Raw genomic sequence first — 15282 nt, forward strand, 5'->3', positions numbered from 1 at the left:
AATAAAAACTATCATCAGTTGTAGCCCTAAAAGGCATCTGTTCAATAATGAGAAGTAAAGGCATCACAGAAACCTGCCTTCCTTCCACATGAAATGAAACTGTGCTACAAACTGGGATGTAGTAATATGTTTAGGTGATGTTTGTAGTTCCAATATCCAGTATTTCCCCTCCAGTATCAATTAATGCAATATGCATATTTGTTGGTGGTTTGAAAAAAAAACCCCCTGATATTATTAGCTAGTTGTTTAAAGTAAAAAGATAATGTGAAAAATGAGTTCTGCACTTGGCCAGACATACTGTAGATTGTTAAAGGAATGAGGTTTAACATTTTGGGAATAAAGTGTATACCAGTCCCTCCAGGAAATTGTGATTTTTCGATTGCAATAATTAACTCGAATTCAACAAATCACTGCAATATTTGATGTGAATGTCTTTTATTAACCTGCCTGCAGAAAGAATTTCCCTTTTGCTATAAAAACATCGAGCTGGATTGAATTCACCATTTCCAAATGTCCTGCAGCACTTCAGTAGCCTGAAACGTCTGCAACGGTTTAGACAAAACATGTCTCTTATGTATGTTGACACAGATGCCAAAAAATGTGCTAAAATTTACTCGTCACAATCTCTCTGGTTGACCCGGCTGCCTGGTTTTGTTGTTTAAGGGCTTAAAGAGGGGATTTGGAGAGAACAGAAATTAATTTTGACTGCCAAGATTATGGGTTTTGTAGTGCAACATTAGAAGATTAAACATACAGTGGGTTATACCACATGCAACAAGACAAATACATAAACACAGACCGAGCTGGCGCGTGATATGCAGGGATTGAGCCGGAGCTTGTAACAAACTGCACTATTTAAGTGTTGAGACTACATATGGACCTGATTAGGAGAGAGACTGGGGAGGCTTCCCGACATGTTCCCATCACCATGGTAGTGTGTCTGTGTGTGTGTGTGTGTGTGTGTGTGGGAGGGTGGGAGACATGACAGTGAAGGCAACATTTCTACTGTTGTGAATAGAGGTACACTTTGACTGGAATTATTGCTCAGCACTGTCGAGAGGGGATCTTTTAAGTGCGAGACGTAGAGCAGATGGGAGACAAAAGGCATGGCAAATTAAATGAGCTTGAGCCGGGGAGGACCACAGACAGACATTAAGGGCGTCAGAGATGTGCTGTGCACGAGTAATCTGCACCTAACTTCAGTGGAAAGAGAGTTTAGAGAAAACAGGGTCCAGCTGACCATACAGACAGGATGAAGGGGTGGGTGTGTTACTTGGCTACTCACTCGATAGAAATGGAGAACCACACCCACACCAGGCTCCTTCTCACCTTAATAAAATGTCCTGGCAGTCTGTCATTTCATTTCCTGCACTTTTTTAATGATATTTTTCCCTTCTGTTCTGCGTCAAATGGACTCGGTGAGCACAGAGCTGCTTTTAATAGAAAGTGTTTGATCCAGCAGGTAGCCATGGGAAACATTGGTATTTAACATGATCCATCTATACAGAGCGGTAGTGATCTTGAAGCCACTACCAAGAGACACCAGTTACCTAAACCTGGCCCCGGTGGGTGGTTTCTATAGCTGTTTTGATCAAAGGTCTCATTGTGAAATGAGATCGGGGTGGTCCGCTAAAGTCACTGTTTTTGCAGGCAGGCACACAACCATCACAGGAACACCCTGAACCTCTGAGCGGGTTGCAGGCAGAAACAGAGATATGTCCTGTTCAACAACACTGCACAGGTTTGAGGTTATCACCAAGCCAGGTTGACTCACCTCTTGTCTCCCTGCTGTTGTCTGCAGCATCGTTGGATATAGCGCAACTTATTTGCTCTCATCCATTGTTGTGTAGAGAATGGAAAGCACCAAATACGGATTTCAAAATTGCTCCCAAGCTAGATATCTATCACAATAATGGAGGCGAGCGTGTTCTTATCAGATGGAGCATTACATTCATTCTGCTTCCTGTCAATCACCTGATGCCCGCAGGAAGCAGCTGAGGTGTGTGTCAAATAGATGTTGCCTCTCAAAATGTGTGGTCATATCCGTGTCTTCCCGCCTTGTTAGCTGCAGTCAGGATTTATGAGTTAACAACAACAAAAACACGGAAATGTGAAAACAAAAACTAAGAGTCTGTGAGGCTGTACTTGGCACAATCATGCTGTTAGCTAAACGCTAAAGTCAACATAATAACATATTCAGAATACCTTTATATGAACATGAACATTATACCTGCTAACTGATGTTTAGCAGATATAATGCTTACCATGTTCATCATCTGAGTTTAGCATATTAGCATGCTAATATTTGCTATTCATCACTGAACACAAAGAAGCCTACAGCCGAGGCTGAGTGTCATTTGGTGATAAACCACCATTGCTGGCATTTACATCTAAATAAATGATGTAACTAATTTAAGCAAATTTATTGAATTTAAAGAGAGCTATAGCAGTTTATTCATATCTGGTTTCCCCTTGTAACCAACCTAACATACCTAACACCGCAAAAGCAGCTAATTTATTTGTGTGACTTCACAGCTAAAAGTAGGAGTGACAATTCTTGGAATAATGTATGAATACCCCCAAGTTGGACTAAATTCTGCCACCATTTCCTGAATGCAGCATAGAAACAATTACATACAGTCTAGATGAAATGGGCTGTATTTATATAGCACCTTTCTAGTCTTCCAACCACTCAAAGCGCTTTACATTACATGCCAACATTCACTGATACACACACACACATTCATACACTGATGGCAGAGGCTGCCACGCAAGGTGCCAATCTGCTCATCAGGAGTTCTAATGCTCATTCACACTCACACACCATTGGCTTCGGGAGCAATTCGGTGTCCAGTATCTTTCTCAAGGACAGTTTGACACGCGGATTGGAGAAGCAGGGGATCGAACCGCTAATCTTCCGATCAGCGGACGACCCGCTCTACCTCCTGAGCCACAGCTGGCCCCAGACTCAGATTACTGAGTCATTTAAGGGAATGTGAATAGTAAACAGGTTTGAACTCTTTTTATCACCCTTTTTTTCTAAATTTTAGATATTCTAGCTCGCTGAGACAATAAAAGTGAAATATATTAACATGAAGCCTTTTACAGCTTCCTTCCAAATTCTGTTGAAAACCTGGATGATCATCTGAGATGTGTTGCAATGAGTGAACAGGGAGCTGACTTGGACTGCACTCAACCTGTGAAAGCTCCTCATCCTGCCCGGATGCCAGAAGAAACAGCATCCATCTATTTCATTCTCAGGCTGATCAAATCATCAGATTATGGTTACTTTGGCCGCCAGCGTATGGCAGTTGAAGCCCTCAGATCTTGCTGGCGGTGCTCATCGAATCAAATATTGACATAGTGCTGATGCTGAGCAGATGTGTGATATAAGGAGGACATCGTGTGCAGACCACCTCCTATGCAACCGCACTCACAGCAGGAGGTCCCTCCCCAAAACTGCAGATTAACCAGAGCAATCAGTGTGAGGGCTCTTCAGCTCCCCGATCCCCAGATTCTCCTCGTGACCCCAGAGGTAGTTAAAAACTATAAGCCATATTATCTCCCCAAATCTCTCTTCTCACGCAAAGGGGAGGACTGTTGTTACTGAATTATTACTGAAATATACAGACTACAATGTAATAATGCAGCGTACCACACAGGCATGGATACCACACACAACACAGATGTGTGCTTTGACAGGAATTTATAGACTGAATGTTCTGCATCAGAAAAAAATTGAGCTCCTTGTGTAGCAATAATCTCACATAAATAAATGTCAGTTCAGCTACTCCCCGTACCTAATTAACTGATTATTCAGCACAGACACAAGCTTTTATGTATTTCTTTTTTTATATATATTTGCTGGCTTGTAGGACTTTGCTTTCTTCCTCCCTTGTCTTTTGTTCTTTCTCTCTGCGCTGTGCAGCACGATGGATCAAGTGTTTAATGCGTGATATGAATAAAGAGTTTCATGGAAAAAACATCTGGCGTGCACAATTAGTCAAGCCACAGAAAATTAACCACCAACTATTTTGAGTAACAATAAACCATTTCTCTTCTTTTCTGCAAAAAAGCCAAATATTACCTAGTCCTAGCGTTACACTTGTTAAAATTTGCGGCTTCTCTGTATCTTTTGTGATAATAAACTGAATGTCTTTGGATTTTGGACTGTTAGTCGGACAAAACAAGCAATCTGAAGATGCGTTTGAGCTTTAGGAAACTGTGATTGTGGAAAAAAAGAAAATTTGATTTTTTGCCATTTTCCATCTTGTATACACCAAACAATTAACAGTTTAACTGAGAATATAATTGGCAGATTATTCAATTGTGAAAATAATTGTTAGTTGCAGCACTAAATTTATGTTTCAGAAGCAACAACAGTTTGAAGACATAATAAAAACCCAAAGAAGAGATGTCGGAATAGTTTATATGAGTAGTTATGAGTAACTAAAGCCATCATAACATTGCTGAGTCTTGCAGATTAAGACTTTTTAGATTAAATGTTAGGGGGGAATAGAATAAAATTAAAGGTCTCAGCTGTTTTCATCATTAAATATCATTTTCCTCATTCCAGATGGTAACATGCTTTTTACATGCGTATGTACATGCCTGACCTTTCACCCCGTGTATCATAACCTCCATCTCCTCACATTGGCCCTGGTGCGGATGCCCAGCATTCTCGCTTTGTGGCTCGAAGCCAAAATGCCTCTGCAGACAGCTACACCAGACTATCTGCGGTTACACTTACTGTCGCTGCGTTTTATCCTGCAGCTCTGAGGCAAAGTAGGTTAGGGGCAGGCAGCGGCTGGTCGGCGGCAACATCTGCGTATATGCTGTTATACATCACACTTCCGCTCTGCCAGACTCGTACCGGGCTTAAAGAGCTGCGGGGAGGGCAAGTGCGTGGGATTAGTGCCAGCTGGCGTTGGTGTGTATGTGCTCATGTGCGGTTCTGTGCGTTATGACCCAGGCTGTAATGCAGAGCATGTCCTCGTCGTCTACAGTTAGAGGGATTGGGGGCGGCGGGCTTCAGATTAGAGTCTGGATCCAGAGGAAGTTTCCCCGGCCTTTCCTGCTTCCTTGCATGTGTCCCAGTGTGCTGCAGGGCCAAGAGGGGTAACAGGGTTATCTTTTTTTAAAGCTCATCCACTTTAAAAGACATTACAGCGGTTAAATCGCTAGTTTAAAGCCAGTGAAATCTGGACAAATCCTCTCTCACTCACACGAGTCGGTGAAAACTGGGGCCGCAGCCAGTGTTAAGTGAGCGTGGGATTTTCACTCTGAGCTCCACAGTATGTGCTCTGAGTACCTCGCTGTTTTTCCTGCAGCACAACTGGTATGAATGCTGGTTTTAGGGAAGGTCCTTGAATCAGTTCTCAAGGCCTTGTTGGATTTCTTTCCCTCTGTCCGTCCACTCTAACAAACGGCTTGAACATGTATAGATAACACTGTGAAAGTGACGCCAAAGCATCCCCGCATTAGTTAACATGACATTAAAGCCTCTGCTTTCAGTGGGTGGCCGGGGACAGTTGTTAGTTTTGGGTGTGAAGAACAGCAGGGGATTTACTCCTAAAAGTAGATTTTGAAGGATTTGTTTTTAGGGGGGAAATCACTGTGGCCTCTTGTTCTGTAGTCCACATGTTGGAGTTTAAACCCTTTGGACCCTCTCAACCCACCACTTGATACAGTGGATTTCCGAGCTCTTCTACAGCGGATTTCTTTTAAAAGTCACAGAGGGTAAAATGGGTTTTAATTCTAGTATTTCTACACATTTAGCTCACACACAAATTGAAATCAGTGCCTCACCAGCTACAGCTACTCCACTACTTTATGATCTGACCCTCCCAAGGTCTGCTGTTTACTATGAAGCAATGACTCACACCATAATTGATTTTAGCTGATTATCATTCAAGCGTGCCTCTGTTGGAGGTAGCGGCTCCCTCTGTGCTTGTTGAAGACACTAAACTCATTTCCTGAATGAATCACAGAAGGCCACTGGGGCTAGTGTGTTAATAATGTAATTGGTGGACCACCACTGTAGAAGAGCCCCTCACCCCCCACCACCAGCACTAAACAAGATTATCCAGTGGGATAGAAATGTTGGTACTGAACTCTATTATCAAATGTGTGGTTTGAGAGACATATGTTACAGTAGATCCAGTAAAGAGAGACCTGGATTGGAGGATAATGGCGATGCTAAGCCATTAGTGGTGGTGGGCTTTTATTAAAGGGAGCATCCTCTGCTTTTCATTCGATTTGTAATCAATCAAGATTGTAATCATGCACAATGTTGCAGCCAGTGGATCTCTCCATTAGCTAATGCAAGGCCTCAGGCAAATGGAAAAGCTGTCTGCTGCTTGCACGTCATCTTCCGCTGAGCAACATAGTCAAAAAGACAAAGAATCATCATATCAGGGCTCCAACTAATGATTTTTTTCCTTTTAATTGATCTGCTGATGGACAGACACATGCACATCACTAATTTCATTGTATGTAGGCCAGATATTAAGGAAACATTGCTTAAGTAAAATATCAAAGAATTAAAATGAACAGTTAACAGCTTTGAAACTTTTTAGGAGCACTAATTGGCTTTAAAGCCACAGTCACAGCGCTCACAGTTGTTGCATAAGCGCTGCGAGGTAGCCGGAGGTTAGCAATGCTAATTAACGTCTTTATTTTCATACTCTCAGTCATTGTGCACTCACATCCCCCTCTGTTGTCTATTAAAAACTTGGTCCACAAAGGAAATCCCTCAGCTGGGTCTCCCGCTGTTTACCTGACGCTCATCACCGTGCTTCAGGATTACATAAGTAAGTTAGGAAGCAGCTTTTGTCTCCTTGTTAATGTGAATACTGTCTATAACAATACTTGGCTTCCCCAAACGCAACTCTTTTTACAAGCTGTCGAATTAAAAGTGGGGCTGAATGCTTCCTCTTGAGCCCAGTGACCTTGTTTTACTTTAATTGGCGCAGCTTCCCGACTGCGAGGGGAAATAACAAGTGGTATTTTTTTTTTCATATCTCTCCTTCAGCAACATGTAGGCTCGAAGCTGCGGCTGTGATATTAGATGTGCCATTTTTTTCTGTTGAGAGATTTGCGTTTTCTGCCTCTGAGCTGGCTTAATGAAGCGAGATCGCACAGGCTCTCTCCTGAAAGATGGAGACAGTTGAGAAATAATGTGTGAGTGAGAGAATGAAACCCAGACAGAGAGAGAAAGGGATACAAGATTGAAAAACAAGATTGAAACTGAAAGACAGAAGGGTATGAAACACTGAACTGAAATCCTCTCACTCTTGCTCATATCTGCCCGGAACTCTAAAACCCTCATGGCAAGAGAATCAGGGTCAGAGGCCGTGTTAAATTACCATATTCACATATATGGTAGAAAACTTAATCTGGATTGGTTTTATTAATAGAATTATCCCCCGGGCCGAGTGGAGAAGAAGGGAAGGGGCAAAACACTTTCAAGTGGAATAATTAAGACCCGTCGCCTTCTCTCTTTCTCTTGTTAATTAAGACGAACATGCAGGCTCTTGATATGTGTTACTCCAGCTCATGGGTGTAGATTCGGGTATGGACGGTAGGGACATGTCGCTGCCAATATATTTACCAATCTCACACAATCTAACCGCTTTAACTCCACGTCATGGTAATGGTAAGATGTCTGCAGTGTTTCCACCTTTGTATGTAAAAAGTGAGCTACTATGATAAAGAGTGAAAGCAGCAGCAGCAGTCGGTGAGGTGGAGAATCTGATGCGGGTAGTATTTATAGTTTAAATATTCAAAACGTCACAGAATTGAAAACCGCTTCACTGGATAAAACTAAGATCATTTGATATTATATTTAGTTTCCGGCGTTAGGTGTTGCTTGCTAATTTGTGATTGTTGCAGACATCCTGTTAACTTTGTTACTGTTGGTGAAAATTCTTCCCAAAAGCAAATTAAGACATTTGGTCCATTTTAAAGAAGAACCAAAGTGTCAGTAACAGTTAATGCCGTCTCTCCCCTTTTCCATGAGTGGATCAAGAGCAGAGTTATTATTGCATATGTGTCATTAAGACATGAATACATTAGCCACAGCTTGTCACACTGATCTGTTTGTGACTGTCAGGCATCATTTTATTTGGAAAATCCTGTCAGCAGCAGCCTGAGCAGCAGCACAGAGACACACAGACAGGTGAGCTCTGATGTCATAGTGAAAGATCTATAGCCATAAGTTCAGGAGTTGGATGAAAAATAACACAAAAAAGGAGTTTTTGAGATGATTTAAAGATAGGTTTGAGCAACACTGTTTCTCTGTCATGAAACTCTTGAGTTGTGTCGCCCAAATCCATAAACTGAAAGGACAGAACTTCAATAAAATGTAAAAATCTGAGAAAAAATCATGAAACAAGTCCGGTTTCAGGCAAGTAAGTAAATGAACATCCAGTAAACATTTTGCAGACTCAGGCTCTTTATGTGTGTGTGTGTGTGTGTGTGTGTGTGTACATGTGGCTATGAAAGAGGAAAGAGTGGTAGAGAGCAAATACACATACACAAGTATTCTGGCCGTCTGACAAAAACTGTCCCTACCAAAGTTAAAAGCAAACCTACGCCCTTGCTCCAGCTGAATACGATGAAACAGTGGTTGCAGCAGCAGCAGCAGCAGCAGCAGCAGAGCAGTGATCCTGTCACTTCACTGTATGAAGAGGATGAATCTCCAAGCTGATTTTCCACCTCTGCTGTGAGCTCCTTAAGAACTTGCAGATACTAGATTGGATTTATGGCTCGCTTCTGTTTTTCCTCATCTTTAGCAATCCTATTACTTTGGCTTATGATCTTTTTTTTTTTTTCCCCTGTTGTGCGGGGATGCAGTGAGAGCTGAGCGGAAGGAACGATGTGGGCTTGTGTGCACAAATGATGGTTAAGATGTGCTGTGTTTTCTCCATCATGTGTTTCAGTTCCTGAGGACCTGTCCCTTGAGGAGAGGGACGAGCTGTCAAACATCCGACGCAGGAAGAGGGAGCTGCTCGACGATATTGAGGTGAGTGTGTGTGTGTGTGTGTGTGTGTGTGTGTTTGGGCGTATATGCTGGATGCCATGTTTATACACTGACGCTGCTTCATCTCAGTAGCTGAAGCCTCTGATCATTAGCAGCGTAGTGTGACTCTTATGACAGCCTTGTTTTCCTGATACTGACACAGGACACAATGAGTCATTTCAGAACATGCTGTATTCTTTCTATGAAGTCATAACCTTTTTTTTTATTTATCGCCTATCTACTGTAGGTGTATTTGCATGCTGTAAGTGATGCAAATTGACAGGATTACAGGATATCGATGCATATTCTTGCCCGCAAGAAGTGATGAATTTTCCACAGCTGGAAAAGTGACCTATCTTTTCCATTTCACAATGTAAGCTTTATCTTTTTTTTTAACATAAAGAGAGAAAACCAACTGTGGCCTGTTTGGCTCTCTTTCTCTCTCTCTCAGAGATTGAAGTTTGAGATCGCGGAGGTCATGACAGAGATCGAGCAGCTGACATGCGTCGGTGAGAGGTAAGCTGCTGAAGCCAAGTTTCTCTGTAATATAATTTGCCTCATTTATTCAATTTATAAATATGATGCTTACAACGGTAGTTTATCTGTAATTCCATTAAGTCTGTGTGTGTAGGGCTCTGCATAAACTTTAATCTACATCATGACATATTATCTCATTTACCTGGAAACACAACACCAGAGTTATAGCAAGGATAGTTTTAAAATGTTATTTTTGCATTTTATTTAGTCATTCGCTTACGATTATTTTATTTTAATGTAAATGATCTAAAAACATTATCAACCTTAACAAACCAACAATGAATAATATAAATCTGTATGATGTAAACTGTGCTCCAAGTCACTAAAAAAAATGCCAGAAAAATACAAAAGACACTAACATTGTTTTTTCAGTCACAGAATTAAAGCTCTTTGTCGATTCTTTACTTCTATCTTAGTTGGGTTTGGGATTTGCGCATTTGGCCAAAGATGTCAAACATTACAAAGGTGTGTTTTGTTTTAAATGACATTGTTTACATATGGATAAAGCAGACTTAGCTGGACAGGATGTGACTTTCTACCAACCAGACCAACCTGTTCTCTGTCCTCCTCAGAGAAATATTGACTATTTTTGGGTAAAATGTTAACAGCATAATTCTATGCAAATTCTGTGTATATAACAGCCTGGCTAGACACTGTATGTTGTCCAACCAACAGCTGCATAAAACAAACAATGATAGTCAGAGTACAGAGAAGGTGCCCTGTATAAATCAATTAGACGTGCCCTCCGTGTATAAATCATTGTGTTTCCACACTGTGTGCTGTTTGTCATTGAGGTCATTACTGCTGTATCTGTCACTTTATCACCTGCGTTGAACAAACACATTAGAAGTCTGTTTTTTGTTGAGTTTGTCTACGTGTGTTTTTCAGATCAGACTCAGGCATGAACATATGATTGGTTGAACAGATGTGGCAGGAAGTAATCTTCCCAGTCACGGCTATAAATAAAGTATATTTGTTGCGCTTGACATTTAGGTTCTTGACAATCTGTGGTTTTCGGTGTTGTTTAGGGTGAATAAGTGGACTCACCTAATTGAATCTCCATATTTATGCTCATGTATTCCAGTAAAACATCCCAGAGAAACAAACAAATTGCTATGGGCAGGAAGAAATTCAACATGGACCCAAAAAAGGTACTGTGCTGTGGTTATTTCTATTTTTCAATCCTGTAACATGTTTTCATCACAAACCACCACAGCCTCCGGTGTCTCTCTAGCCTTGAAATGACTATTCTCAGCAATGAAAAGCTGTCATTTTCCATCACCCGTCCTCGATTGAGACGAGCAGCCAGACTCATCCTGTGATCATCTCCTCCTCTTCAGGGAATCCAGTTCCTGCTGGAGAATGATCTCCTTCAGCACACTCCAGAAGACATTGCCCAGTTCCTCTATAAAGGCGAGGGTCTCAACAAGACGGTCATCGGAGACTACTTGGGCGAGCGGTGAGACAGAGCGTCTATCAGACCGTGGGAGAAAGTCCTCCTTATATGAGATTTATATCCCCTCTGTGATTAGAGAAGGAAATTATGTTCTGGATTTATTGATTAAAGAAAGAGAACATGATTGACCCCGCCGACATGAATCTCTAAGGCAGCGTGGGTGTCTTGTTGCAGTCCAACCGTGTGGACTTATAACTGGTAATAAAAACACTATCCAGCTCCTCACATCTCAGGCCAGACTGATGGATATTGGAGAAGGAGGAAAGTCCTGCAGCTGTGACTCAGTGACTGTCTTAGATAGCTGGAGGACTAGCGAGATGGATGGTGTTATCTGAAGGTGAGATTAGTTAAACATGCTGGATGAGACGTAGGCGAACAGGGACAAAACACACTGAATCAAATACCAGGAAAGGTTTAATGTCACAAAAATATAAGACACAAGTGTGGAGGCAGACAGGAAACAAGGGGAGAGAGATGAGTATGACATGCAACAAAGGTCTCTGGCTGGAATCAAGCCAGGGAGGTTGTGGTTATGTAGCATGTGCAGTAACCGTTCGGATACTGGGGGACTCCGATATTTAAGGGTTTTAAAAACCCGAAAAAACATATATCTTTCTTTTTTTTTTTTTTTTACATAAACAAACATTTTTTCTAAGGATTTTTAAAAGAATTGCCGAACAAACTGTAAAATGGTGACACTGTTTCTAAATTACTTCAAAGATATCACGGGCATTTCTGTACTGCAATTTATCATTGGTTTATCATTTACCAGCACCAATATATCTGCAAAAAGCTAATATTGGCCAGTATATCAGCCTGGCTAATTGATCAATTTTGATACCAATTTATCAGCAGAAAATTCTGATGAAAAAGACATCACAGACTAGCTGCGCTCTTTGATTGTCAGGTGGTCCGTGGAAAGCAACACCACTGAGCATAGCGAAAATGTCACAGAGAAAATAACAATCTCAAACATTTCTAAAGGCCGGTTCATACTTTCCACGTCTGCGTGGCTGCGAGAGCGTGTTGGTCCATGTGATGTAAATGTCGTCACCCGCCTATGTCCACAAGGGTCCGTGAGGCCCCTCTGCAGACGTCCGCATGCAGCCCAAAATTTGCGACCGCGCAGACTGTACGCATAGCAAGAGCACCAACTGCACATGTGCCAGAAAAACAAACAGGAATGAATGTCTCATCCACTGTGTGTATGTATTGTATTCCTGTTCTCATTAAGTTGTTGCTTTTCTTTTTTCAACTTTTTTCTTGTTGTTCAGCAACAGCTGCATTCAGACTGAAAACAGTCCTGTTTAAAACAATACAGGGGCTGTGTTGGTGTGGTCGTGTTGTTTAAAGTGCCGGTGAGACAATGAAATAAGATCCAGCAATTCTAGTTAGAGTAACAGATTATTAGGTTTAAAGGCTGATCAGACAAAACACTACACAGCGGTTTATAATACACAGACTAGATTTTACAACTCTGGAAAGTTATCACACTGCAACCCTGTAACTAGCGGGCACATGTGGGAAGTGTCTGTCGGAAAGCATGAATTGGCCTTAAGGCTGGCTGTATACTCATACTCAATTTTGTTATACACTATAACAAAGGAGAACATCTGGATAGTGAGTATAAGTATTTATACCTTCTTTTGTTATAGCACAATTGAATTGTCAAATACTGTTGGACAATTTTTGAATACGGTGCTATAATCAAATGCCAGTATACTCACTCTGACACTGGTATGTTCATTGTTTGGCGTCAGTGGTGAGCTGGAAAAGTTTGATCTGCAGGCTCTGTAGACACTCATATGACTTGTGTTTGTTCCTTAAAACAGGAACAATGAAAAATGAAGCAAAACACATTCCATTGTTTAGCAGTTGCAGCTGATGGTGTATCTGGAGTTGGTGAATGAAGCTGGTTGGTTATGCTGCTCACACCAAAGCATTTGTGCCCCATTGTTTTTGCCTTGTGAATGCACCATATTCTGTGGGACTTTTTTGTGGTGACAAAAGGAATATTAGATAAAAAAATTTGGATGACAAAATGCTCATTTAATAATTGATTTCCTAAAGTACAAAAAAAAAATGCTGAAATTTGTTTTTGATTTGGATAAACTGCATTTTACAAAGTCTTGAATTAAAGAAATGCTCCACTGTTTGACCCTTTTTCTGCCCTTTAATCCATGCAGGAAATCTCATCAACTACAGTCTGTATTATCTTCCCAGCTGAGACAAAGAAACACACATACACACACACAGAAGGAGGCTGAGGGTTGGGGGGGAGGTGGAGGGGTGGGAGACCCCGGGGGCTCTTCTCATTGGCAATAGGCTTTATTCACGCAGGATCATCAAAGAGGCCACCTACCTGGTTGAAATCACACTAAACATGGGCTGCGGGTTTAAACTCAGTAATTATCACTAATTGAGCTTATGCAAGGAGCAGGAACCTATCATTACATGCTGAGCAGAGAGGGAGATGAAGAGGGGGGAAACAGCAGGGAAACAGAGAGAGGGACACATGGAAAGGAGGAAGAGAGAGATGAAACGGCTTGAAGGAGGATAGATAGTGGAAGATAGATGCAGGCTCTTAAATTACGCTACCAGAGAGTTTTTGTTTAGCAGCCCCTTTTTATTGTTCCTGTATAATTCAGCTTTGTTTGTCACATACAATGCAAGTTTATTTGTGATAAATTTACTTATAGCAATAACCTTCTATATAACCCTCAAAGGGCATGATTCATTTCATTTGGCTGCAGATGACAGTACAGGGTACAATATAGTCATAAACACTCAGTGGACTCCCAAGACGTCATCCAAATAATCAGAGAATGTTATTGCTAACACTCTCTGTACTTCTCTCAACCTCTCCACAAAAAACAGTCTTAAAATTCTTGGTTCCTTTTTGAACAATAAACAATACGAAGGTGATGCAGGATCAAGATTATAGACTCTGATGTACAACAAACACGATCAGAGAAGCTGTGACCGCAGCCTTAGAGCATGCTGTTGACTTTTTCCTCCAAAAAATCCCTATGATGGCCAAACAAACCTCTGACAAAAAGGAGCTTGTGTGGGTTTGGTTTAGCTGTTTTTCATCAATCCTCTCCCCTCCACCCCTCTCCACCTCAGGGTGGAGAAATGCTCAGCACTGGCCAGCTGTTTAAATTGTTTCCAGACTCAGCATCCAGTATGAATAAGAGCACAAACATGACAGGAATGCTGAAAAAAAAAAGGAATTCAGGTTGAGAAATGCTTTCATGGAGGAAATATGGTTTTCCCCACCTGTTTTCTCGGTTCATTTTGTGCTCAGGGGTATCTTACATCTTCTCTGAGGGGTTCTGTTATGTTATTTGAAAAAAAAAGAAATGGCTTAAAGGAAGAATAATATCTGATTTTCTAATTCTTTCTTTTTTATTTTTCACCAGGGATGACTTCAATATCAAGGTGCTCCAGGCTTTTGTGGAGCTGCATGAGTTTGCGGATCTCAACCTCGTCCAAGCACTACGGTCAGCTGACTGTTTAAACCAAATATCAAGCAGAACTCAAACACAGCTACATCCTGTGCACCCTGACTGCTTGTGGCATCACAAATGAAATCCCCTTCCTCTCTTTTTTTGTTGTTGTAGGCAGTTCCTGTGGAGTTTCCGTCTGCCAGGTGAAGCCCAGAAGATCGACCGTATGATGGAGGCATTTGCCTCACGGTATTGCCAGTGCAACCCTGGGGTCTTCCAGTCGACAGGTCAGCCGCACCGCAGGCTACTGCAGTGCAAAGAATCGTTGTCTGTATTCATATGAGCAAAGTGTGAAATCCAATATGTTGGACAAAGTCGATATGTAGTCGTGCCAAGAGAAATACTGCCTGAGGATCTGTTACAGGACGCGCTGAGTGATGGCCTGTTTTTTTTAATGCATTTCAATCATTAAGCCATAAGAGTTGCTGTAACTAAGGCTCAATTAGAAGTTCACCAGATTACAGTAACAACTGTGCACAGGATAGGATTTGTGAAAAAATACGAGGGGGTGGGGGGTGTATATTGAAACTTTTTATTCATGAAAATAAATCAGAACCACAGTGGGCTTATATGGACTATGAAGCATATTAGGCTATTTCTTGCTGCTGTTACAGTAACATTTATAAAATAATTATTAACTTTAATAAAACAATTACGAAACTTGAACTTGAGCACTGCATTTGCAAGCACATTTGAATCAAGTAGCATGATATTTTCACTCTCAGCGCTGTGATGTCAAGTTCATGCCTTGTCCTCTC

General features: G+C 41.4%; 1 protein-coding gene across 3 annotated transcripts in view; it reads left to right on the top strand.

The window, feature by feature from the left end:
* The window catches only part of LOC121887004 (cytohesin-3-like), a 34428-nt gene that overhangs the window by 5458 nt on the left and 13688 nt on the right, over positions 1 to 15282 (top strand). Inside the window, exons 1-7 of one of the 3 annotated variants that reach the window (XM_042397516.1) lie at positions 7577 to 7657; positions 8943 to 9025; positions 9474 to 9538; positions 10644 to 10710; positions 10900 to 11018; positions 14438 to 14518; positions 14639 to 14751. In XM_042397516.1, the coding sequence (XP_042253450.1) occupies positions 7591 to 7657; positions 8943 to 9025; positions 9474 to 9538; positions 10644 to 10710; positions 10900 to 11018; positions 14438 to 14518; positions 14639 to 14751 (595 nt within the window). In that variant the 5' untranslated portion in view covers positions 7577 to 7590. Of the gene's footprint in view, positions 1 to 7576; positions 7658 to 8942; positions 9026 to 9473; positions 9539 to 10643; positions 10711 to 10897; positions 11019 to 14437; positions 14519 to 14638; positions 14752 to 15282 lie in introns of those variants that run through there. The other 2 variants (XM_042397517.1, XM_042397518.1) reach the window with 2 other exon arrangements.

This window comes from Thunnus maccoyii, chromosome 20, assembly GCF_910596095.1.
Source record: "Thunnus maccoyii chromosome 20, fThuMac1.1, whole genome shotgun sequence".
In the NCBI taxonomy this organism is placed as follows: domain Eukaryota; kingdom Metazoa; phylum Chordata; class Actinopteri; order Scombriformes; family Scombridae; genus Thunnus; species Thunnus maccoyii.